General features: G+C 45.9%; 1 protein-coding gene across 1 annotated transcript; it reads left to right on the top strand.

Annotated features, from left to right (window-relative positions):
• Nucleotides 5,332-9,309, top strand: LOC8069801 (brassinosteroid LRR receptor kinase BRI1). Its single transcript, XM_002458367.2, has one exon. The coding sequence runs from the start codon at nucleotides 5,612-5,614 to the stop codon at nucleotides 8,972-8,974; it is 3,363 nt and encodes a 1,120-aa protein (XP_002458412.1). The 5' UTR covers nucleotides 5,332-5,611; the 3' UTR covers nucleotides 8,975-9,309.

Genomic DNA, 27,958 nt, shown 5'->3' with positions numbered 1-27,958 from the left:
CCCGCCGCCGGCGCCTCCCAAATCCAACGGCTGGAGACGCCCCTCCCGAGGTGGTCCCCGGAGGACAGGCGCACGTGCCTGGCTGCCAGCCACGAGCCACGGCGTGGGGGCGGGCGGGGCGACTTGTCCAATCAGGTGTACGCGGGCGCACGCGGTGGCTGACGGGTGGAGCCGTACAACCGCTGGGGTAAGCCTGTCAGAGGAGGGCCCCAGCGCTGGGGCGGGGCTGGAGGGTGGCATGGGTGGCGGGAGCCACAGCCACGGGCCACGCCGCACGGGTACGTGTACGCCCGGCCGGCCGCCGCAGACCGCAGCGTGCGCTCCTCGTCGGTCCTGAGAGAGCCTGAGACAGACAGGCCGGCCAATGAGACGACGAGAGCTCAAAAGATGGGTCTAATCTCCTCGCACACGAAAAAAAAGGGCGCGGCGGCCGGCGTAGACGCGCGCACGGGTGTGGCCGTGGCCGTCGTAACCTCATCATCATCGCTCTCGCGCCAGTCGACGCCTCTAGCAAAAGCTCCTTTTTTGACTGATGAATCTTTCGAGATTTGCAAAGCGTTTCTTCGGTTAGTCCTAGACCATGATCGCTGCAAATGATGCTGCTTGTGAAGCAGCAGCTGGACGTGCTGGTGCTCGTCCCCCGTGCGGTCCACGTAAATCGCGACCCCGTTCGCTTCGCCACGGCCCATGGGCCACAGCCAACCTCCTTCTCTTAATTAGTACTCCTTCCTCTCAAAAAAAAAGTACTCCTGTACTTTCATTGGATATCATAGCTGCAAGAAGCTCGGGTCGTCACCAAAGATACTTTTGCATTCCATAAGGGCACTCATAATGCAGACTCTATTATAAAGTCTTAAGTTATTTGTTACCTCGAACAATGTGGACTTAGAGTCTAAATAAGGTCTTGTTTCGTTCCAAAAATTTTTACAAAATCGACACTGTAGCACTTTCGTTTGTATTTGACAAAAATTGTCAAATCATAGACTAACTAAGCTCAAAAGATTCGTCTCGTCAATTTCGACCAAACTGTGCAATTAGTTTTTATTTTCATCTATATTTAATACTCCATGCATGCGTCTAAAGATTCGATGTGACGGGAAATCTGAAAAATTTTGCAAAATTTTTTGGGAACTAAACAAGGCCTAAGACTTGGAGTGTTATTTTTTCTTACTCTTTCTTCAATAAATATGCTGTCACATCAGCAAAATACCATAAATAATATGTAATTAAGTGTCTTGGACTCTGTGATAGAGTCTTGTATTATGAGTGCACTAACCACTATAGGTAGTTTACTTCAGACATTGATCGATGGTGGATCTAGCAGTGGGTCGGATGGGGCTTGACGACTTCTGTTCTCAGTTCTCACATTTGCAGCCACCAGCTTGTGTTAGGGGGAAAAAGTGATCCATGGTTACTAGGCAGGTGGTACCTTCGATCTCAAGCAAAAAGCGCACCATTGTTCATTCCGTGGCTTTTTCGAGTTTCTTCCCTTCCGGTTATTGCCGACGGACTAATGTGTGTATTTTAAGCACTACTCCCTCCGTCTACGAAAGAGTCAATTTCTAGAGTTGTCCTAAGCCAAACTTTTTAAACTTTGACCAAATTTCTAGAAAAAAATGCTAAGATTTATAGTATCAAATTAGTATTATTAGATTCATCATAGAATATATTTTCATATAATGTGTATTTTATATTATAGATGTTGTTACTCTTTTCTATAAAGTTAGTCAAACTTTAAAAAATTTGACTGGCACGGATCTTAGGAATTGATTCTTTCGGGGACGGAGGGAGTATTACGTAACAAACAAAATGACCGTATTTAAGTACTACAGATGTGTTTAGTTCTCCATAAAATACAAAATGTCAAAAACCAATTAATTTGGAATAATGAAATACAAAATGTTAAAGTTTTTAAGGTTATGTTTAGTTTCATCCAAAATACAAAATTTATTGCCCATATTTGGGCCTCTTGAGTCTTTTTTGAACTTTTTTTGGCCTCTTGAGACCAAAATCTAAATATAGAATACCTACTTTTTGTCAAAAAAAAATTTATTTGTTGTTTAGTTCCATTATATAAAATGATGAACTAAAACCCAGATTTTTTTCAAGGAAAGAAAAACTAGACACCCCTATTTCTCCTAGCTGTTAAGTCGTGGCAGGATGTACTGTTGGCTGATTTATTATGAGAGAAAAACACTATTGAATGACTGATAGATTCGTTTAATAAGCTCAAGCGAACAAGCGTGATCTCAAAAACATATGCTTCTTCCGTTTTAAACTATAATATATTTTAATCTTTTAGGTACATTGTTTTACTTATATTTTTAGAGATGGTATGTATGTAAGTGTATAGTAAAGCTACATATCCAAAAACATATAAATATTTTAGAGCTTGTTGAGTTAGACAAGATTCCATCCAGGAATCATTCCAGCCCACAGACAAATAATCCGGCTAGGAATCGTTTGAAGGCATGGTTCCTGTGAACCGAACATACCATTAAATGTTTCTTGCTAGAGGCAATTTTCAATGGACCAAAGAAGGAACAAACGTGACAAACATGATATGCTACTTGCAACCGGTGAAATGAAAAAAAAAAAACAACGTCTGTTCAGGTTGAGAAATTCACTAGCACAGCATATTATCACTTAGCCAAATAAACTACTACCAAAAATTCTTTTCATAACATAGGACACATGTGCACTCGCCGAACACACACCATCTATATAAAATGCATCCGGAAAACTAGACCAGTATATATTGTGACCTTAATTATCGAGATAGATTTCATGACCACCAACTCCCTTCATAATACTCCCTTCATCCCATAAAAGTGCAATTCTCATTTCCTGATAAGTCAATCATTTTTAACTTTAACCTAAAATTAAGAAATTATTATTTACAATTCATAATTAATATCATTAGATTAATCATTAAATATATTTTCAAGAAACTTCTTCTAAGATATCAATGTTGTTAATATTTTTCTATAAATTTAATTAAATTTAAGAATATTTGACCTGCACAAAACTCATAGCGACACTCTTTTTTTATGGAGAAAGCAAAATATAAGTCACTTATCTTAAACAATACTCTAGTGACCATGTTTATGAAAAAACCAACATCTACAACATCAAATAACATTCAATAAATTCTGCATGAAATATGTCTTGATCGTGAATCTACATAAACTTGTATATGTTAACATAGACAAAGATAAAATATTACTCCTACTAATAATAGGGCCTTCATGTTAGCACCTATGACATGCTTAATGAAAAAAGATAAATTCTAAAATTTTTCATAATAACTAGAAAACATATAGCCTTTAATTCATTAGACTCTAATCATCACGACCAACAATAACCATCAGATCTATTATGTTTTATAAAAAAGTTATCAACTCTGCTATTATGAAAGATAATCTTAAATAACCACCTAAACTTATATTTAAATTATCCACGTCTACCATTATTAAATATAGTTTGAAATAATCCTCTAAATTTATATATAATTTAGGCACACCAGCCATTGTGAAAGGTAATTTTAGATCTAAATTACCCTCCATAAGCATTGTGAAAATTAGTTTAAAGTGACATACTAAATTTGCATCTAAATTATTCATCTATAATATTAATTGACCTATACTATTGTGAAAGATACTGCAAAATAACCCCTAAATTAATATCTAAAATACACACATGTGTCATTACGAAGTATAATTTTGAACACCTTTAATTTGTATCTTATTATCTACCTATAAGATCCTAAATATAAAGTCGAATGCACCTCAAATTGATGTCTAAATACTAATATAAACCATTATATAAAATAGTTCAATAGTCATAAAATACATTATATAGATATATATACATATATAAATTATACACTTCCCCCTAATTTAAATTATTTTTAGCATAATGCTATGTGTCACCACATAGACCAAGTATATGCATACACTTGGACAAATGTTGGTTTAGGGTGTGTGTGGCTGCTCCATAATGACCAAGTAAATATGCATACGTTATCTCAATATTTCATGTTAATATATTTTGTAAGTATTTGGTTTTAATAAGTTTATAATTTTCGACTAAAGGATTATGTCATATCAATATTGACACTTTATTTCTAAGAGCTCCATGTTCTTTAAAACAGCGCTAACAAAATAAATTCTTAACCACAACAAAATTAACGTTTCGAGCGCCAAGGGTTCAAGCTGGAATGGCAATTTATGCCATTGTAGTAATTAAGAGTGTAGCTTAGGGGACTATAACCAATTTTATTCAAGGATGCAATAAACAGTAGAGTTTCAACTTAATATATGAATACAAATTTCGCAACAAGTGAAAGCTAATACTTGGAAAAGGGTGAAACAAGTACTTATATTATTAGATTTCAACTAAATACATGTTACTCTAGTGGGAAAAAAAAGGAGAAGTGCTATAAATTCTAAATAGAGGGTTTCACATTAATTTTCACGAGCCATGCAAAGGAGGATAAAATCCAAAAGTTCTTTTTAAGAAAATAGAAGATACATAACTATCTCTTGTAGGACATACTACTAAAAAATTGCAATATATGATTTTTTTTCATAAAATATAAAAAGAAGAGTTGCTAAACAATAGACACAAAGAGTTTTAACATAACTTTAAGGATAAAGTGAGCAATATTCAGCTATTAACTGATTTGTAAACGGAGTACAATTCAAATCGTCATGCGTTGCTGGCAGTGCCGCCGATCAAACAAACACACACTCGGCTGCCGGCGTATAACGGGACCTTATCCATTCTCACGGCCTCGCCATCATAACACACGCTCGGCTAACACCGGAAAGGTGGCACGGCGCAGCGTCGACCGCACGCACGCACGCACCACTCCGGATCGGATCTACCAGCTCAGACTCGCGCTACGGGCGTTAAAGACAAAAAACCCCTCATCGAAGCAACGCGGCCCACGCGTCCGCCTCCCTCCACGCCCGCCAGGGATCCCGCACGCTCGGACCGCGACCCCGAATTCCCCAAACTGCCCATGCGACCATCCATGCCCGTGGGTGGTGTAGAGTGGCGCGCGGATTGACGAGCCCCCCCGGAGGCCGCGCCCGCCGGCACGTGACCCCGCCTCGAGCAGAGCACCGCCTGCCCCCGATCGGGGCGGCCCCCGCCGTCGGATCAGATCGGGATTAACCTCGCCGCGGCCCGCGGATAAGCGCCGTGGTTTAGAATACTATAATCCCCCTCGGCACTCGGGCTAATTAGGGCAGCGATTCGCGATGAGGGCAAAACACCGCAGGGGCAAGGGGGCAGGGCTGGGCAGGGGGGGCACATGCCATGTGACGTGACCCCACCACCACTCCCTTCCCTCACCTACAGCTGTTAATTTGCTCCCCGTCTCCTCCCCTCCTCTCCCTCTCTCTCTCTTTTGCACTGTTGCTTCTTTCTTCCTGCCGCTTCTCTCTCTAGGTATAGCAGCCCATTCCCTCCACACTCCCCACCTCCCCTCCCTCCGGACCTCCACTCACCACCATCTCCTCCTCCCCACCGCCTCGTCGGTCGGCTCCTCCCCCGTCGCCGACCCGCTTCTTTAATGGTTTTAAGGTAGCGCGATAGCTAGTTCATGGAATCACCGGGGCTGGTCGCTGTAGTGGCACTCTTCGTCGCCGTCGTGGCGGCGGTCGCCGCCGACGACGCTCAGCTGCTGGAGCAGTTCAAGGAGGCCGTGCCGAGCCAGAGCCAGGCCGCGGACTTCCGCGGGTGGAGCGCCAGCGACGGCGCCTGCAAGTTCCCTGGCGCCGGCTGCAGGGGCGGTCGGCTCACGTCGCTGTCGCTCGCCGCCGTCCCGCTCAATGCCGACTTCCGGGCCGTCGAGGCCACCCTGCTGCAGCTGGGCAGCCTCGAGACGCTCAGCCTGCGCGGCGCCAACGTCAGCGGCGCGCTGGCCGCCGTGCCCAGGTGTGGGGCCAAGCTGCAGTCGCTCGACCTGTCAGGGAATGCCGGCCTGAGGGGTTCCGTCGCCGACGTCGACGCGCTGGCCGCTGCCTGCGCCGGCCTTAGCGCCCTGAACCTCTCCGGCTGTTCGGTTGGTGGGCCGAGGTCTGCCGGCGCTGTCGCCTCCGGATTTGCCCGGCTGGACGCTCTCGACCTGTCCGACAACAAGATCTCCGGCGATGGCGACCTCCGCTGGATGGTGGGCGCCGGCGTCGGCGCAGTCCGCCGTCTGGACCTCTCCGGGAACAAGATCTCTGCGCTCCCGGAGTTCAACAACTGCTCTGGGCTGGAGTACCTCGACCTCTCCGGCAACCTCATCGCCGGCGAGGTAGCCGGCGGGATTCTTGCTGACTGCCGTGGCCTGAGAACGCTCAACCTCTCAGGCAACCACCTGGTCGGCCCGTTCCCGCCGGACGTCGCCGCCCTCACCTCGCTCGCCGCACTCAACCTGTCAAACAACAACTTCTCCAGCGAGCTCCCCGCCGACGCTTTCACCGAGCTACAGCAGCTCAAGGCGCTCTCCCTCTCCTTCAACCACTTCAACGGCACCATTCCGGACTCCTTGGCAGCGCTGCCGGAGCTCGACGTGCTGGACCTCAGCTCCAACTCCTTCTCCGGCACCATCCCTTCGTCCATCTGCCAAGGCCCCAACTCCAGCCTCCGCATGTTGTACCTCCAGAACAACTACCTCTCCGGCGCCATCCCGGAGTCAATCTCCAACTGCACCAGGCTCCAATCTCTCGACCTCAGCCTCAACAACATCAACGGCACCCTCCCCGCATCCCTCGGAAAGCTCGGGGAGCTCCGGGACCTCATTCTGTGGCAGAACTTGCTGGTGGGAGAGATTCCGGCGTCACTGGAAAGTTTGGACAAGCTCGAGCATCTCATCCTCGACTACAACGGGCTCACTGGTGGCATCCCGCCGGAACTCTCCAAGTGCAAGGATCTCAACTGGATATCCTTGGCGAGCAACCAGCTGTCAGGTCCGATCCCTGCTTGGCTTGGGCAGCTCAGCAACCTGGCCATCTTGAAGCTGAGCAACAATTCCTTCTCGGGGCCAATACCAGCTGAGCTCGGCAACTGCCAGAGCTTGGTCTGGCTGGACCTGAACAGCAACCAGCTTAACGGGTCAATACCGGCGGAACTGGCAAAACAGTCTGGGAAGATGAACGTCGGCCTTGTCATTGGGCGGCCGTATGTCTATCTTCGCAATGACGAGCTGAGCAGTGAGTGCCATGGCAAGGGGAGCTTGCTAGAGTTCACCAGCATCCGACCTGAAGAGCTCAGTCGGATGCCGAGCAAGAAGCTGTGCAACTTCACTAGGGTGTACATGGGGAGCACAGAGTATACCTTCAATAAGAATGGATCCATGATATTTCTGGATTTGTCATTTAATCAGCTCGACTCAGAGATCCCGAAGGAGCTTGGGAACATGTTCTACCTCATGATCATGAATCTTGGGCACAACTTACTGTCTGGTGTCATTCCACCTGAACTAGCTGGTGCCAAGAAGCTTGCAGTACTCGACCTGTCACACAACCAGTTGGAGGGCCCTATTCCCAACTCTTTCTCGACCTTGTCCTTGTCGGAGATCAACCTTTCAAATAATCAGCTGAATGGTTCAATTCCAGAGCTCGGTTCGCTGTTCACATTCCCGAAGATTTCATATGAGAATAACTCTGGTCTTTGTGGCTTCCCACTGTTGCCATGTGGACACAATGCAGGCTCAAGTTCTTCTAATGACCGCCGATCCCACCGGAACCAGGCTTCACTCGCAGGTAGTGTTGCAATGGGACTCTTGTTCTCGCTGTTTTGTATAGTTGGTATTGTCATCATAGCCATTGAGTGCAAGAAGCGGAAGCAGATCAATGAAGAGGCAAATACCTCTCGTGACATATACATTGATAGCCGGTCACATTCTGGGACTATGAATTCCAACAATTGGAGACTCTCTGGTACTAATGCCCTCAGCGTCAACCTTGCTGCATTCGAGAAGCCACTGCAGAAACTCACCTTTAATGATCTTATTGTGGCCACGAATGGCTTCCACAATGATAGCCTAATTGGGTCTGGTGGTTTTGGGGATGTCTATAAGGCCCAGCTCAAGGATGGAAAGGTTGTTGCAATCAAGAAGCTTATACATGTGAGTGGCCAGGGTGACCGGGAGTTCACTGCAGAAATGGAGACGATTGGGAGGATCAAACATCGCAACCTTGTTCCGCTCCTTGGCTACTGCAAGTGTGGTGAGGAGCGGCTGTTGGTTTATGATTACATGAGTTATGGCAGCTTGGAAGATGTGTTGCACGACCGAAAAAAGGTCGGGATTAAGCTAAATTGGGCAACAAGAAAAAAGATCGCCATTGGTGCTGCAAGGGGATTGGCATACCTCCACCACAACTGTATTCCACACATCATCCATCGAGACATGAAGTCAAGCAATGTGCTTATCGATGAGCAATTAGAGGCAAGGGTATCTGATTTTGGTATGGCAAGGATGATGAGCGTGGTGGACACCCACCTGAGTGTGTCCACTCTCGCCGGCACTCCAGGTTATGTGCCACCAGAGTACTACCAGAGCTTCAGATGCACCACCAAGGGCGATGTGTATAGCTATGGTGTTGTATTGCTCGAGCTGCTCACTGGGAAACCGCCTACAGACTCAACTGACTTCGGTGAGGACAACAATCTTGTAGGATGGGTCAAACAACACTCAAAGTCGAAGGTCACAGATGTGTTTGATCCTGAACTGGTGAAGGAGGATCCAGCCTTGGAGGTCGAGCTACTGGAGCACCTAAAAATTGCTTGCTTATGCTTGCATGACATGCCATCAAAGCGTCCGACAATGCTGAAAGTCATGGCAATGTTCAAGGAGTTGCAGGCCAGTTCGGCGGTGGACTCAAAGACTTCCGAATGCACAGGTGCCATGGATGATGCATGCTTCGGAGATGTGGAGATGACGACCCTGAAAGAAGACAAGGAGGAGAAGGACTAGCAAAGGTCACCGACACGCGAGAAACTGCCCAGGGGTTAGTAGTGGCAGCTACACGGCCAGTCAGAGGCAAAATGCCCGTAGGAATCAGTTGGTCAGGATACCATTTGAAGTCTCTTCTTGAGCTTAGCATTCCCTTCTGATGGTACAAGACACAAGTTTTCCCTCATAGCTTCGTCAGTTGAAGATGTTATGTACCTATGGGAGTAGGTTGATTTTTCTTTTCTTCTTTTTTTTTCAAGCTTTGTTCATCTCTTCTCGTCACACTTCAGTAAGAGCTGTGTATGTACATATATAAAATGGTGATTTTTCTTCGGTGCGAAATCCACTTTGTCCCATTTCTTATTGTCAAATATTACCTTCCTTTTTGATCAACGATGTTGCAAATTGTACCATCATCAATGTACATACATAGATATACATAATTGCAGATGCAGCAACAGCAAGCATGATGGAAATGGCGTCCAGATCTGAGAAGCAAGCGGTGAAGCAACACCATGCGAAGGGTGGAAGTGCAAGAGTACACTGGACTGGCCAAGCAAGATGAACAGCAAAAGGCCACCAAGGGGAGGGGCCAGTCAAGCAAGACGCTGACACAGCTCCTGTTTCCATGTGAGGTAGTAACCCTGGCTCCGCATGGCTTTGCAAGTGCAGGACCAGGTGCAGTTACACACACCCACAAGAGGACGCACTCACGCTGCACAAGCACTTTCTTTTATTTTATTTCCCCCCCGCCTGGGGGCCGTTGCTTGCTTTGTCTTCAATCATCAACATTCAAGGGGAGGAGCTCAGCTGAGCAGAGCCTTTAGCTGGTCAAAGGTTCCCCTAAGCATTTTTTTGTCCTCTCTGACTATACTAATCACTTGGGTAACATGGCTCCTAATCTTATTATAACCATCCTCTGTATTATAGTTGCATGGTGCTGTGTCCGATGCGTGGCGTTGCTAAACTACTGATCTCTGTCCAGCAAGCAAGTGGCACACTGGCGTGCGCGCAGATTCCCTCAGATTTCAAGTGAGCTAGCATTCAAATGCGTGGTGCTCTTGGCTTCAAGATTTGAGCTTGCGTTGTGTTGTTTTCTCACTGTCTACTTGGATGATTAGTGGACAGTAGGTTAGTAGCTGTCCGACATGGTGAAAGGCCACTAAGTTACTAAACTCTCATAAAATTTTATATCTTTACATGTACTCCCCCTCCGTCAAAAAAAAAACAACAACAACAACAATTATTGCTTGTTAAGGAGTCAGTCAGTCTCAATGTGATTAAAATTTATACCAAAAAAACACTAACATTCATGACACCAAAGAGCATCATCAGTAGATTAATCATATGATATATTTTCGTAGTAAACATATCTGGAGATATAAAAGTTAACATAATCTTTTATAAATTTAGTCAAACTTAAGAAAGTTTGATTTGATTTGAATTTAGAATTTTATCCTTTTTTTGTACGGGTGGAGTAGTATATTGTGCATAGTAGGCAAGAATTTTATTTTACCCTTCCTGGACTCAAAGAGGTTCCATGTAGTTTGTCCATGACTTCATGGCAACAATGAAGAAGACGCACAATGACACAACACAAAGTCTGCAAAAGCTACATAGGCCTTTGGTGACATTGACAAACTGTGCCTCATGGATGGAGTCTCTGACATCGCCACAAGGGTGTGGCCCCCCTTCATGCTCTGGTCGATCACTGGCTTGAGTCGCCTCACCCAAGTGCCATCATCATTTTCCCCTCCCCGGAATAGTGGCAGGCAGCACTACCACGATACCCACCGCCACCGTGCGTTTTTTTTTGACAACAACACCGTGCGGTTTGATGGCTTCCCACTTTCACAGCCATAGGGGTGCTAGTAGTACTTGATAATATTTTACACAAACAATTGTCTTCTAACGTGGAGAGTAATTTTTTTAGGAATACAGAAACTAATTATAGGTAACTGCCAAATTTAAGACATATCCTCTAGGAAAGTAAAAGAGATGAGGATTAATTTTAGGTGCATGCAAGTATCCTCTAACAAACTAAAAGAGATGATGTGCATACGCCTTTTGCCAGCGTCCTTTGACATGTCTAAAAGTATTAAGAAACTATATAAGACGTTTCTTTTTATGAAATGACATGTAAGATATATTTCTTAGTAAAGTTAATGTACGGTATAATAAAGTTAGAATTTTGGCTTGTTTTCTTACAATTCATGACTACACGATCCACACGTATGTTCTAAAAAACATATATAAGCTGAGCCCAAAAATTTATAAAAAAGAAGTGTTTGGCAAAGACTTACCACTTTTTTTATTGCTAGTATGTGAACCATGCATGGGCTAAAATCTTAGAAGATGTAAACATTAAAAGTTTGTGTTGATTATATACGACTACCAAAAACTTACTTATCTTTATGCTCTCTCTTGACCATTCGTTAACACATTATTGATATATAGGTGTTCTATAAGGCAACGTATCATATGCAACCCAACTTCGTGTGCAACCTATGCAACCACCAATTAAGACCACAGGATCTAGATCCAACGTCTGATGTTTTTTTCACTTAAACCCCTCCACCTATGGATTTAAATCTAACCCGTGTGTATCAAGATGGGAGGGTTTAAGTGAAAAAAACCTCAGACGTTAGATCTAGATCATGTGGTCTTAATTGGTGGTTGCATAGGTTGCACACGAAGCTGGGTTGCACAAGATACATTCCCGTTCTATAATGTCTATTTGTCTCGAAACCATCATGCGATTTGATCATCAACACAAATGACACTTGATTCGATCTTCTATGAATGATATGATCCACTTCATTGCTTCACATGACCTTATTGGTTCATCGATCATAGCTTTGATTGCTCTTCAACTTTGCCTTGGTCCATCTACACAAAGCCCTCTCTATTCACGGTTCACCGCCTTGACGTTCCATTCGAGTCTCTAACTTGTCCTTCACAATTGCAACATGGTCCTTTGCAGCCAGGCCTTGCCTTGATCTTCTCGACCTAGCCATATCAGACAATGACATGTCTCATATTCAATGAGCACCTTCAACTACACTAGTTAAGCACTTTCATCATGCATAAGCCATCTCTCCACCATGACTATGATGTCTTGCTCAATCTAGTGTATGTGGACTAAGTACCTGTTCATCTCACATGAAACATATTGGTCCACCTAAATTTGTCGCTCAATTACCAAAATCAAACTGGAACTTTCACTAACAACGTTTCCATTTCCACTTGAGAAACATTGTTAAAGGAATCCTAGCTCCAAACGACGAACTCAAGCTCCCAACTTCGTGGGATAAGCATGTGCTAGGTGAAGCGGAATATGATCCATGAAGAAGCTTGCCAAAGTCACACACATATAGACTCGCAGAGGTGCTGTTGCGCCAAGCAAAGACCAGAGTAGGCGACAAGTGTCTTGGTCAGACTCAGGGTGTTTTTGTTGGACTCGGTATATCGAATATTCTGTCCCGCTTGAATAGTTACGAAACCTAGTCGAAAGGCAGGGCAAAATGACCAATGTCATATAATTTTTTTTTGTGCCCTTCAAAACGTTTTGCCATGGATACTGAATGTTTCATTGTGTATGTGTTTACATCTCTGACTCGATTTTGACCCCTAACAACAAGAATTTGCAACACTTTTGCCACACACTTTTTTTGTCCTGTTTAAGTGGAGATAATACCGGCATTATTATTTCTCAACTCCTCCAAACTCCATCGCGTGGAACATGGATCCTAGCACCACGTTGACAGAAGAAAATTGACTACCGACCACAAAATTTATTTTGCGCGGCAAGCCTGTTTAGGCTGACTATACAGTTCATCAAGGGCACACACAAAATTTGTAAAAGAGATTTCGGAGATCAAGTGCAAAGATGGGCATCTTAAGTTACTGATCCGTCAAGTTGAAAAAAAAACTACTACAATATTCTCTCCATTCTAAATTATAAGATATTTTGATTTTTCTAAACATACATATTAAAAATAATATATTTAGAAAAACAAAAACATGTTATAATTTAGAACAGAGCTATTAACATTTAGATTTTTTAAAAATTAACATTTAGTAAATTCATCCAACTTGGAGTTCCAAGAAAACCATATCGAGTATTGGATTGGCCATGGCACTTCAGGCCAGTGGCGGATCCAAAAACAAAGCATAGGGGGTGCTAAATAACAGAGGCTAATGGACTGAATCTCTATCGTGGGGGGCTAATGGGCCTCATAGCCTTTTTATGTGTTTTTTATGAAACAATTCTCCACTGCTATTGAGCTTCGCCCCGTGCTACAGCCCGGGCAGCACGGGCCGTACATCCGCCCCTGCTTCAGGCAATCTTTGGGGAGAAATGTGCGGAAAAGACCGCCACCCTTTTCTTTCTTTGAATTCTGCCGAAAAACCGCGCCACCTTCCTCGGCCTGATTCTAGCAGTGCTTGCTACTCAAATCCGGGGATCAAGTTTACATGAGCATTATATTAAGCTTTGCTTTGCGCGCGCAGGATATTTTTGGCCAGGCCGCAGTTGGCATACATGTAGTTCGTTGTTGTTATTTTCTCTCTCTTCAAATCTGCTGCAGATGTGTCATGCCATCACTATCAGGGTGTCCTTAATGTCAACTTGCAAATAACTAGGTACATGAGACTTAAAAAGAATAAAAAACACATAAGTTGAGAGTTATGTGAGCTGAGAGAGAATTGTTTCTAAGAAATCATGCTAAATTAGCTATTTAGGAGTCGCTAGTTATTTGATCTCTGCTTTTAATAGCCAATAAAATTATTTCTAAACTACTAGTTATTTTAAAATCATCCATAATGCCAGTAGGCTGTCTCCAATAGGAGATCCATTTGAGAACCCAAACCTAAAATAGGTCTTCAACACAATACCTATAGCCTCCAACAGAGTACTCGTACACAAAAACTATTTTCGGTGTCAGGAGAGCCATAACCCAAATTTGGGTATCCTCTCTCCTCGAGACTCATTTGCAGATAGTGTTGTCTTTTATTTTATCAGCTGAATCTGTCAATCATCCAACAATATTTTTCTCTCACAACAAATCAGTCAACAATATTGTTTTGCCAAACCAACAAGGCAGCCAGACATGGGCCCAGTGGAGGACCCTAGTAGTAGGGTGGTGCAAGTGTGCTTGGGGCGTGGCCGAGGCCGAATGCCTCCACGGCTCCACCTTTCTGCTGCCAGAGGAGGGCATGTAAGGTCATCCAGGGACGAGGGTTATGATAACAGTGACTTTGGTGCAGCTGAGCGAGTGACCGATCTAGCAGTAGTAGGCTCGTAGCATGGGTACGTGAAATCCTGCCGGACAAAATCGCAGCTTGCATTGCCGAATGCTGAACCGAAGAAGCCTCCGATGCCGATGCCACCACAACACTAGAGCACCTCTCTCTCTCTCTCTGTGTGTGTCCCGAAAGGTGACGGGTTGTTCGTGCCGGCTACTACTATGCGGCATGCGTTTCATTTACCACACCGTGCTGTTTCATGAATGCGGGCTCTGCCCATGAATGCGGTGAGGAACGAGTACCCTGTAGGGCTGTAGCCGATGTTGAATGGGTACCTCTGCCTCCGCCTCTGCCTTGCACTTGCACCCATCACCTGCCAAAAGCTCCCTCATCGTCCCAAATTCATCTGGCTGGCATGCTGGGTGCTTGTTCGACCGATCTAATGATGCAGGAGTGGTCGCACAAACGGACAAGGCTCGCAGAGCAGAGTGCCGGGCCGTCTCTCTCTCTCTCTCTCTCTCTCTCTCTCTCTCTCTCTCTCTCTCTCTCGGACGCCGATCTTCCATCAACAGAAACCAGAAAAACAAGACACGTGTCGCTTCAGCTAGGGGGGGGGGGGTCACTTTAATCGTGGCTGGGTCTTCTCTTCCGTTCCGTGGTTAGGAGGTGAAAATAATATTTTTATTTTTATTTGGTAATTATTGTCCAACTATGTACTAACTAGGTTTAAAAGATTCGTCTCGCAAATTATAAACACGCTGAGCAATTAGTTATTTTTTATCTATATTTAATATTTCATGCATATGCCGTAAGATTCGATATGACGTGGAATCTTAAAAAAATTTAGTTTGAATATTTCAAAGTCTAATTAGTTTATAGTTGGACAATAATTTCTAAATAAAAATAAAAATACTATAATATAAAAAAAAATTCACCTCAAGGCGACAATGACCAAGAACTCTGCAGTGTGCCGCACGGTGGAGCAAGATGCCGCTCGATATCTGGGCACAGAGCTAGCTAGCACTTCGTCTACCACTCCCGTTTTGTCTCGCCTATTTTTCCCCATGCATACCAATGGACTTGCAAATCATTGCAGATCGATCTCCCGAAAAGCACAAGCACCAGCAATCATAGCGTAGCTGAGCCCTAGGCGCGCGGGCGCGATTGCAATTGCAATCGCAATCTCTTTGCCATCAGTGGCTGCTTGACCGAGAAACGCCCCCACAGTCTTGGACTGTTTCCGACGCTCCTCCTGCTACTATAGCATCGTACCAGCCGCATGCACATGCAGATGCAGATGCATTGCAGCGCTGGCTACGATCGAGCCTAGCCTAGGACGCGAGGGGGGAGGTGTAGCGCACGTCTGCTACGGCCAGCCAGGTGCACTGTGCCGCGTACCGCCGCATGTTCATGTCATGTACACACACACTGATCTCTCGATGGTGATGGCACACCGCACACGGGCAGTAGCTAGCCGGCCACCCACCCGCACGGCCCATCGCTAGGCGCGCATGCATGCATGCATGCCTGCCTGCCCCGGCCGCGGCGGACGCGCGTCGCGGCCGGCCGTAACCCGCGGCGCGCTCGGCGGATCGGGCCGAGATCATCTCGATCGGCACATGGGGCCCGCGCGCGATGGCATCGGCACCGGCCGTGGCGTGCAGACGCTGAGACGCCAACACCACCGCCTGACCGCCGTCCCCGGCCGGCACAGTCGCCCGTCCGACCGGCCGAGCCCTCGATCGAACGCGTTGTATACCGCCTTTTTTCACGGACAACGTACCGGGCGGTGGTTGCCTGTAGCAGCACTTTGCCGCACGTACGATGGAGTCGCTTTCGTTTCGTCGGTCTTTCGATGCACGCACACTGCGGGGCCCAATGCAAAGCGGCGTTGGTGGTGGCACATAACTACATAAGTGATCGACTGATCGAGTCACTCGTGCCAGCAGCAACAGACGTGTGCGCCAACGATGTGTCGCCGTCTTGCTGCTGCAATTATATTGGTTGCTCCGTTGCACCAGCTAGCGGTGGTGAAGTTTACCGTTCAGACATGTGTATAGGCTGGCTCGCTAGCCGCCCATCATGCGGTCAAAGACTCAAAGGTATCACACCTTACATATATCCTGGCCTTGTTTAGTTCCTAAAATTTTTCAAGATTTCTTATTACATTAATTTTTACGTACATATATAATGTATTAAATATAGATAAAAAATAAATAATTATATAATTTATCTATAATTTATAGGACGAATATTTTGAGTCTATTGGTTTATGATTGGGCAATAGTTGTTAAATATAAACAAAAATGCTACAGTAAACAAAATTTAAAAATTTTCGCGAACTAAACAAGGCCTAAGCTGTGATGCAAGGCAATTAATAGATCACATCGAATTGACCTGCATATATCTCTCTGTTACGTGCTAGCTGGTTCAGGGATGATTGAAACCAGAGCCAGCATAATGTATGTGCAATGAGCTCCCAAACAACAATCAAAGGAACAGCTGAACAGCTGGACCTGGAAGTGAACGACGTGAGACATATGTATACTACTGCTACGTGTGAAGGCTCAAGGCTGAGATCGGGGCAGAACGAGCTATATATATGCAAGGTGGCTGGATTCAGCTCAAATGATAAGGCCTGTACCAACCAAATGATCACTTCCAAAAGCCTAGTACCTTGTAACCGATCCGTTTTTCTTCCTGATTCCGGAGCCAATTTTTAAAACGGATCAACTTTTGAACGAGCATATTATCTTTTTTTTTTAAAAAAAGGAAGAAGAAATGTTTACTGACTAAGCAAGCGTACAAAATAAACTAGTCCCCAACTAAACCACCATCCACATGCTTTGCCAATTTTATTATTTTGGTCAACATAGAAGGTCTACTTTATCAAAGGCCACAAGTTGTGGCTTGACAGATTTGCACCACCTCTCAGTCTGATCCATCACTACTGCATGCTATGGGATCCAAAATGCATGCACACGCTTTCTTTTGACAAAATTGGATCTTGAAGTGACAGGAGGCGTGGATATGCATCCTAAGATTATTGCTTGCAACCGGTGACATCGACCTTTTTACTCCAGTGGCGAGGAAAAACCAACCAAATGATAGGTTTCTTTTTATTTCAGCAATGCTGTGAATCGCACCGCGGCATAAGGTTGGTTACTCTGTTTTTTTACCTATCAAATGGAATGTTTGACATATACATAGAGTACTAAATATAAACTATTTACAGAACTAAAAACACAACTAGATAGTAATTTATGAGACAAATCTTTTAAACCTAATTAGTCTATGATTAAACATTAATTGTCAAATAAAACGAAATATGTACAATACCTGTTAAATTTTAACACCTACAACCAATCACCTCTCCTAAGCTTCAGTTGAGTTCCACATCACCAACGCCCAGTTTTATTTTCGGTACGGCTGCCAAATTTTAAGACTTTCGGTCTCGGTGCTTATGTTTGGTGAAGATTTGCTCCGAATCCTGATTTGTTTACCGTACGGATATTTTATATTTACTCATGGAAGCCCCATCCTCTGCCTGTTGCTTTTGGCAGGATGAGAAGGTCAATGTGCAGCCTCAAATCATGCATGTGTTTCCTCATCTTCCTTTCGAAGACCCCATGTTCTTCTTGTGGCTAACGCCTGATTAGTTCACCCCAAAATCAAAAACTTTTCAAGACTTCTCGTCACATCGAATCTTACGGCACATGCGGATCATTAAATATAGATAAAACTAAAAACTAATTGTACAGTTTGCCTGTAAATCACGAGACGAGTCTTTTAAATCTAGTAACTATATTAGTGAACAATGTTTGTCAAATAAAAACAAAAGTGCTATAATATACAGAAACAAAAAATTTTGGGAACTAAACAAGGCCTAAGCGTTACTGTGCAATTTCTACTGCTCACGTAATCACGTACGTGTGAGGTGTAGAAGTGCACAAAAGCAAGAAGATTATTTCAAACATCAGAACAAAAAAAAACCCAAAAGAAAAGTGGAAAAAGACACCAAATATTAATCCATATCCCAAAAGATCTGTCCCCTTGGTACTTTCTCCAATTGGAAGCTAAGGAAGCAAAGAGCTGGAATCAGGGCAATTCGCAAACGATCATGAAAGCCGCTGCTGCCCCCCAACCCAATCAATCAGCTCTCCTACATGCATGCATAAGGAAAGAGCCGAGAATAGCGACATCCACCGAACGAGACGACGGAACGGTGCGACGTTGCCATCGAACCCAACCGTGCGGTCAGCGCGATCCGCCCCCGGGCCACGGGCCACGGCCAGCCGGCGCCCCACCACGCGCACCAGCGGCCACATGCATCCAATTGGAGCCGATTCCTCTGTCATGCGGTTGGTTGGCTCGTTGGCTGGCTTCCAAACCCATCGTGTCGCGTCCCCGCCCGGCCGCCGCCGCGCTGGCTGGGCTGGGCATGGCTCGGCGCTCGGCAGGCAGCCAGCTCGGCAAGCCCCGTCCCCGTCCCCGTCCCCGTCCCGTCACACAGAAGAATCGACCGGAACCAAACGTAAACGTCGCGCGCTACGTTACGTGCCCCGGCGGCCGGCTCTGCCTTTTGCCGCCCGCCGGCCCTGATAGCGAGCCGCCGGTGGCGCGCGTTTTCGGCCGATGGCTGGCGCTTTCAGGGGTGGGGGCGGGGTGGTGCTCACGTGGGCGCAAGCGGCGGTCCAGGCCAGAGGCCCGCTGGCGATCGACCACCAGCGGGCTCCGCCTTCCCCGGCAACGGAGATTTGGGGGAGTGCCAACGCCAGAAGCCAACGGGGTTTTAAATGCCCCGCCCGTGCGCGCCAAGTGGCCCGTTCCCTCCAACAGCTGTCCTTAACGACCAGCCCCTGTACATGCAGCCAAACGGGAAGCCGTTGGGTTCTTCTGCGCCGAGGCCTCCTGTGCGCCAGTTTCTGCCGTAGCGTCTGCTGGGCTATTCCCCCCCCGCTGCCGATTACCATTCTACTGTTATGGGTCGATGCGCGTAATACGATAGCGTAAACAAACTTTTGCCCCAAACATATCAATGTGAATTTGTTCTAGTAATAGTAGGAACTAGCTATGCTTCATACTGAACATTCTAGTCACGTGTTTCCGTTTCTCTCTGATCTCAACCGAAACATTCAGAGTCATTATTAAACGAGGAGAACCAAAGGCAAACTGTAGTTTAGTCACACGCATGTATATATTAGTGGAGAGCTCGGCGCCGTCAAGATGATCTTTTAATTAATTATTACTAGTTCGATGCATCAGCGCTCGCCTAACGGTTGCTCCGCCGAATAGTTGGAGTATTAGTACGTACGCGTCATCTTCTTCTTGCAGCACGCACTCTATGATGGAAAAGGCCAATGAAGGGATCATACAGATATTGTTGTTTAGTACTACTGCTCATTATTCCAATTCCATACATGCATGTACTTCAAAAGCGGGAAAAAATGATCGAAGGTTGGCATGATTAACAACTGGTGTAGGCGCAGCCCTACTTAACAATTGTTAGACTACCTTATCAAACAAAAAAAAACAATTGTTAAACTGTTGCCTCTTCTCTGTTAACGGTAGCATACATCTTTTGGTAATCATTTTTCAATTCTATCGTGCATATCATACTGTCACTGGCCTTTCTCCCTTTCTGCGAGTGGAGAGTGGCGCTTTTGAAAATCCAGTCACAAGAGACAAACAATCATGGGCTAAGAATGGGGCGCAATTGATTACAGTAGAGTACACGCACGCAACAGGACAGGACAAAGAGCCCACATTTCGGCCAATCTCTTTAGACTTTTCCCTCTTTGTGCAATTCCAACTTTTCACTATCATAATGCCATAATTAGGTCCTACTATGTACTATGTAATCCCACTAAAGTACTCCTAGTATGCTAGTAGTAGCAGTGGTACCTCGTCTTCTCGTGAGGCAAGGAAAAAGGATCCGAGAACATTCATGGACTCCAGCTTTTGGTGGCGGCCAAGTCATTTCACCGAATTAGCTTGCCCAGCAACTGGCAATACGGTGACGAGCAGATTAGGAGAGCAACCGGGGTGGATCAAAATCAAATCACACGAGGTCCAGGGCCAGGGCCAGGGCCCAGGGGCCACGCTAGCTAATCTCACACGGATTTCTAGGCAGCTGCTACATAAGACAGGCATGCACTGGACAGAACGGTTGACGCATGCAGGACCGGAGCCTCTCGCCTCGGTCCATGCATCTCGCTCGGTTTGGCCTTTGGCAGGTCGCGGTCGTGTACAGGTGGGACGCTGCCATCGACGTCGCCGTCGAGGGCGCACGCGGCCCCAACGGAAAGCGCCGTTGCCGCGGCATCCCGGTACAGCCGTCCCCGTCGCGTGCGTGCCGCCCCCCGGCCGGCGTGCGCGCGCCAGCCATACATATAAGGAGCAGGAGGAGTACATCGCCCCACTGGGGACGGTCAGTCAGATCACTGCTCACACCGCGACCGACCGCCGGCCGGCCCCTGCTCTTGTACGTACGCACGCACGTACTGCCGGGAGCGACGTGTGGCCAGCCGTGTCCGTTGGACGGACTCGGCATCGGATCAGATGGATGGGCAGTGAGGTGACCGGACGCGGACGGAATGGACGACGACGACGACGACGACGGAGTACGAACGCCACTGTGCTGCCAGTGTTAACGCTACTCCGTGATGATGCTTTGGCCAGTTGGGCCTGGATGGAGGCCCCTAGCGATCGGGTGGCAACGGCGGCATCAAGTGCGTCAACACCCCCTGTACTAGTTGCCCGTGCGTGGGTGTGGTTACCGGTCCCTCTCCCGGACGTACGAGATTGCAGTTGGGCATGATGGAGATGCAAATGGGGTCGTTTGTCTTGTTTGCCTGTTCGCCGAGGAACCGTGGGGGACTCGTTTGATTATTTGAGAGCTGTGTGTGCACATATGATGATGCACGGGCCGATATGATGCGTGTGCATGCATGACAGATGACAGACGAACTTTGCGTTACTGGTGGTGGTCTGATAGATGGACGCAGACTCCCCTCCTCCCGTCCCGTCCCGTTGCAATCAATCAGGCCAAGATGCATTGGCCGATGGGTTTGGATCATTGTATGCCACCTGATGTCCTGGTGCCTGAAAGCGAGCGGCGGCACTAGTATGTGGCGATCAGGGTCACAACTCACAACTCGTGTTCTGGAATCTGTGTTCCTCCTCCTGACTGTGGAGAGATACTACAATCATACAATCCGCAGTTCCACACCGGCACTAGTCTTCATTCAGTTCTTCCTTGTGCTGATCATTGGTTCCACCTGTACGCCCAGAGTTTGGCCATCCCGTGGCACATCACACTCCAATTACACCACGCTACAGCAGCAGCATCAGCACGGTGGCCTGACAAGCAGGTGACTGCACCTGCATCATCTGCACTTGGTCTGCTGCTTGTCGTTACGAAGAGCTGAGCAGTGCCCCTGGAGTGGAGCGACGAGTCTATAGGACTGAGGGCTACTGACGACACGAGATAAACAAAACAAAACTACTATTGCCCCCTACCAATCTGATGATACCAACGACTGAACAACTCACATGTCGCGCCTAGTATAAAATTACTCTCTCTTGCCCGGCATCGGCAGGCTTCAGCCCCTTTCTTCACAACGATAGAGAAGTCTGACGGTGCGATTCCCAGACGGCAATGCCGGATCACATGGCGAGAGCGCGAGACGAAGGGGAAAGCCCAGCGCATGCGGCAGCCCGCAGCCCAGGTAATTGCGTGCGCCCAGCTGTATGTGCTTGTGCACTGGCACTGACCTCGATCTGCCATCGCCCTTGCATGGCAATGGCATGGCCTCTTGCCCTCTTACCAGAGGCCTCTGAGGACCGAATGGCTTCTCTCGGTGGTGTGGTGTCAGCTTGCACGCGGGACAAGCGCTGAAGGGCGCACTAGGATATTGTTTTCGTCGCGTGACGCGCCCGCAGATCGATTCCCTCCACTGTCTGATACATGTACTCTTTGATGCCAATATGCCATGCGTACATCATACGGAATACTGCCCCTGTTCTGAGACGTGGAAGTTTCGGCGTCGGCTCGCAACAGGTCTGCAGCTGCAGCCCCGTCATGCTGCTGCTCTCCTAGTCTCGTCAGATGAGGAGGGATGCACACGTGAATTGGTTCGTTATTAGCTGAGAATTGGAGAGGCGCTTGAACCCCGCCATACCATGTGCTGACACGACAGGAACCTACTAAGGACACTTCCATTGGGGCCTTGTTTAGTTCCCAAAAATTTTGCAAAATTTTTCAGATTCCCCGTCACATGAATCTTTAGACGTACGCATGGAGTATTAAATATAGATAAAAATAAAAACTAATTGCACAGTTTAGTCGGAATTGACGAGACGAATCTTTTGAGCCTAGTTAGTCCATGATTTAACAATATTTGTCAAATACAAACGAAATTGCTACAGTGCTCATTTTGCCAAAAATTTTGGAACTAAACAAGGCCCATGTTCTTGAATGATAACTTCATTTAGGATTGATATCCCATGAAATAAGGTCCTGTTTAGATTGTAGATAAAAAAATTTTTGGATGTCACATCGGATGTGTCGGAAGGATGTCGGGAGGGGTTTTTAAAAACTAATAAAAAAACAAATTACATAGCTCGTCAGGAAATTAATCTGTCATTAGCATATGTGGGTTACTGTAGCACTTAAGGCTAATCATGAAGTAACTAGACTTAAAAGTTTCGTCTCGCAATTTTCAACTAAACTGTGTAATTAGTTTATTTTTTTATCTACATTTAATGTTCCATGCATGTGTCCCAAGATTCGATGGGATGGATAAGAAAATTTTAGGTGAGGAACTAAACGGGGCCTAAGTTTTTTCCGTAGAGTCTAAAAAACAAAATTCAGAGTAGAGAGTTATGACAGTTTTTATGTGGTGATCTAGCTAGGTTGTTTTGTCCAACTACGGATCACTTCCATATTTGTGTGAAACTTTTACTCCCTCCATATCTAAATAAAACAATTTATGCAATCTATGTAAGTCATGAGTGTGCGCTCGTGTATATGAGCGTTTGCGTCTGTAACTAAGTCTCGCAAAAAAAAGTTTAACTAACTTTATAGAAAAATGTAACAACATTTATGAATTAAAATGAGCATATTATAAAAATGTATTCTATGATAGGTCTAATGATACTAATTTGATGCCATCAATCTTAATAGATTTTTTTCTAGAAGTTTAATTAAAGTTTAAAATTTTGACTTAAGATAACTCTATAAATCTATTTATTGAAAGGTCAGAACGAGTACATATTACATATTTAACGACAAGTTTTATGTTAGGTACAAAAAAATTCCACAACAGTTACATTTTTTTAGTGTAACATCAAGTGTGTGCGCGCGCGTAGGGGGGGTGATATATACTCACATTTGGAATGGGTAACGTTGCATTGCATTGTAACATCTATTTGAGTTGAAGGCCCCAGTAGATCTAATCATGGGTCACTTGACTCGACTAGTGCACTAGGTAGGGTTGAGCAGTGATATTCTACATTAACCAAGAAAATCCCAAAAATAGACCGGTCGAACACATCCATCAGGCGGGTGAGAGCCAAAGAAAATTGATACATCCTCACCCCTTTGGATATGATTCAGACCAGCAAAACAAATGTCAGTTCTTAACAAGCCAGAAAGCTAATTCGGGTAGACTCGTTTACAAGCTCTGGCTCACTCATTGGGCTCGTGAGCCAGGTATAAAAAAACACATAGTATATACGCATTTATTTAAAATTGAGAATATTAATGATACAAAACTAACTAACCATAAACCTTAAATGAAACAAGTTTAGGAACCTATAAATATGATTGAAAGTTTGTGGATCTAAAAGCCAATCTCAATGGGTGTTCCATGAAATTTTATGGGCATTAAGTACGCTGACATGTCACTATACTAATGAAGAGAGATGATGAAACTTTTATGGTTAAAACTCTTTTGTGTTGTTTATAAAATATGAGTGAGTTAGAAAATAGGACATGAAATCCTCGCTGAGACTATTGAGACTACCCTAAGTGATACCACTTGACAAGTTCACACTTCACAGAGCCGCTTATGTTTTTACTCAATAAGTTAATATGTGTTGACATATATACAAGTACAACAATATACTATAGTAGTACATCATACGTACGCGGTCCATACTCCATACTATACATAATGAATCCAGGATCCATTATTATCCATACATGCATTTAAATAGAAGGAAGAGCCATAAATACCATGTTTAGAGGGTCCAATTCCAACCACCAACTAATTATAAAATGAAAAATAAAGTTATACTCCTCGCAAAAAATAAAATAAAAAACAAAGTTATACAAAAAAAATATATAACGGCTTTGACTCGTTAGGCTCAAACGTCAGTTAAAGGCAGCTGACTCATTAACTAGACGAGCTAAAATAAGGCGAGCGCCCTAGCTAGTACTCATATAAGAAGTGGGAGACCAGCCCACGGGCCACGGGAGAGACAATGTCGTCGTGGATCTGGAGGCCCACCGGTCGGTACAGTACTGTGCGCGCACGTAGGCATCGAGCCACCGTGGGAAGAAATGTCTGTCTGGTCACTAAACGCGCCGCGTGCGCAAGGGTACGTTACGTGACGCTGCGATGCGTGTAGCCATCCGTCCCGAACCCCCGATCCCCATCCAATTGTCCGAGCCACGTGCAGGCCGAAAGAGACGTGTCGACAACTTGACACGGTACGCATCGATGCGTTTAGACTTTTGTGCACGCAAATACCGAGCACGTACGTGTCGGGACTCTCGCGTGAGCCGGTCCCTGTTCATGACTTCATGTCGACTGTTTACGACGTGCAATTCAAACGGCCGCCATCACTGTGATGCAGATATACTGTACTGTACGTACTACGTACATTTTCTTTGCTCGACATGCAGGTAGGTAGCTTCAGGAGTACGTACATCAGCACCCTTCTCTGCGAGAAACCAAGTGCAACGAGTATCAATTAATTGGCCCGCGCTAATACTAACAGTGTTTTTGGATGGTGTGCATGATGCAACAGCAGGAAGCTGATCCGCAGCTTCGCCATAGCTCTCTGATTGGCAGGTAGTGTAGTTCATCAGTTCCTGCGCTAAATTAAACCAGCCGCACATGCGCCTCCCGTCCGCGAACCTTAATTTGATCGTCTGGTCAAATCCAGCAACAACTCCTTAATTCACAGCTGGCCTCTAGGTAGCCAGCACAAGGTTTCGATTCAAAACGAAGCCCGTCGTCTCTGATCCATGCATTGTGCTCCAGAGTTTTCTTTGATTCGTTAGCTGTGAGTTGTGACTATGCACAATATGATACGACAACGCAACTGCTAACACATTCATTATACATGTATGTGTCCGTGCCCTAATTAACAATCATGAGGATCTGATTTTTTTTAATATAGTACTCTTGTACGGGAGTATAAGCACCGCGTTTGTAGTTATGACTAAAAATAATATTCGTTGATTTTTTGTAAATAAAGGTTCGATTCAGCTTAAGATAACGACATAACGTGGCCTCACAGGTGCCCGAGGGGACAGGCGCCGATAGAGCTGGCGCTGGCAACGCGTCCGGCCGGAACCACACGTGCGGCGGAGCTCGCCGTCGCCGGCCGTCTGGACTGGACACCGGGCCAGACCGGATGATGCCATGGAGGCACGCGCGCGCGCGCGCTTAGGTTGACGGAAACAATTGATTGGGGAATCTCGCGTCCTCGCGGTGGGTGTCGTCCTGCACGCCGCACCCGCACGCATCGGGTGCCCTGTCTGCCTGCCTCGGTGGGCACGACGCACGAGCTGCCTGCCCCGGCGTTGCTGGACCGGACGAGGGGCGCGCGGCTCGGCCCGCGAGGTTGGTTAGATTATCAACCCGTCCGTGACGCACGGCACAGCACGGCCGGTGGTGTGTCTGCGTGTACGACGCCGCCGCGCGCGGCCTCCAGGCTCCAGGAAAGGCCACCAGCGCCCTCGTGCGACGTCGCGCGAGAACAGGTGGCGCCGTGGTACGGGCGGATCACAGACACGAGCCCCGCGCGGCGCAGGGATGCCGATGCGGATGCCGGTCATGTGTGCGCCGTGCCGTGTCGAGGGCGCGCGCGTGCGGCAATGCGGCTTGCACGAGGTCGCAGGCTGGCGTGCGCGGCGAGGACACGCAAAGGACGACGCTGAGGACAGGCAAGCTGCTGAGGACAGTGGACAGCAAGGGCTCTCGCGTTGGCAGCAGGTCGGGAGCATGGAAAAGTGGATCGGCGACGTACCATATTGGAGTCCGTACCGGTGGGAGAGCCTGGAGGTGGCGTTAATTTTTGGTCTCGTACGCAGCAGTACTTTTGAGAGATTTACGCGGTGGCAGTTTGGGGTGTTCCCGCGAGTTGTGTGGGGGCAACAGGCTCATTCAGGCAGGTGTGCGATTCGGATGAACAGTGCATAAGCTAATGCTGACATTGAGACTTGAGTTGTCATTTCGGAGTTGTTTGGCATTTGCCACTTGGCACATAGTGATATTTGATTTTACTCCTACAATTTTACGGTACTGCGAGTCTGGGATCTTAACCCAAAGTAACTATGAATATGATCCGAAGCAGTGCAGCATGTGGAAGCAGTTTTCTCGGGCACCCGTTTCCTGCGCTCCGTTTCGGCTTGGCCAGATGAGCAATGGCCGTTTCCTGCAGCATGTTGCTTATTTATGGGATGTTTAGAACTGCTTTGCTCCATGTTTTTTTTAGCTCCACTCCACGTTTTTTAGTTAAACGGTTTCAGCTCCACGCATTCAGTTCGAGAAAAAAGGGTGGAGTTGTGAGAGCACCTAAGACGCACTCAGTTCGAGAAAAAAAAGTGGAGTTATGAGAGCACCTAAAGATGTACTCTACAACTCTAGTTTTTTGTGGAAGAAGTTTGTGGTGGAGAGTTTGTGAAGCAGTCCCAAACACCTCCTTACATTACCAATTCCAAATCAAAATACATGAGAAAATCTGTGTGCTCTTGCAAATCGGCCGTTTGAACCACAGTATTTCTTACAGTTAAATATAGAACTAGATTTTTCTGACACGTAGACCTCACGACTCATGTCCGTGGTTTGATATGAGCACTGTCAATGTATAGTCTCTTTCAGCCTGAATTTGACTTAGCCATGAACCAAACATAATCTTTTTTGGAATAAAATTTGGCACTGCCTTAAGTCCATAGTTTTTTTCTTTGTTCAGGTAGCCTAAAACCATATCTTTTTTTTTCTTTTTGAGGTAGCCTAGGGTCGGTCTCAAAATAAATTAATTTCCATAATCACTATAAGTCAAATTATCTTAAATTAAACTAACTTTATTGGAAAGATTAACAATACTTACGACACCTAATAAGTATATTATAAAATATATTATATTATGTATCTAGTAATATTAATTCGGTATGTAAATATTAATACACTTTTTATAAATTTGATTGAATTCAAAATTAGTTTGAGTTTGAATGACTTTAAAAGTTGATTTAACTTGGATGAGGGAGTGTGTTTGGTCAAGGATATGCAGCATCGCAAACAAATATGGTCATGCATCTCTGTTGGGCTACTTGCGCTAGTACACACATTATTATGTTACCCGTGATACGGCCCAGTATTCCTATTGATTCCTTATATGAGCCCAGTACTGCTATTGATTACGTGAGCCCAGTACTGCTATTTAAGGACCTACAACAGAAACCGGAACTTGGCAAGAAAAAATCGGGTCGACATGGTCATACCAAAACAGCCCAAAGACTAC

Source organism: Sorghum bicolor, chromosome 3 (genome assembly GCF_000003195.3).
Source record: "Sorghum bicolor cultivar BTx623 chromosome 3, Sorghum_bicolor_NCBIv3, whole genome shotgun sequence".
Classification (NCBI taxonomy): Eukaryota; Viridiplantae; Streptophyta; class Magnoliopsida; order Poales; family Poaceae; genus Sorghum; species Sorghum bicolor.
This window is presented reverse-complemented; position numbering and strand designations above follow the sequence as displayed.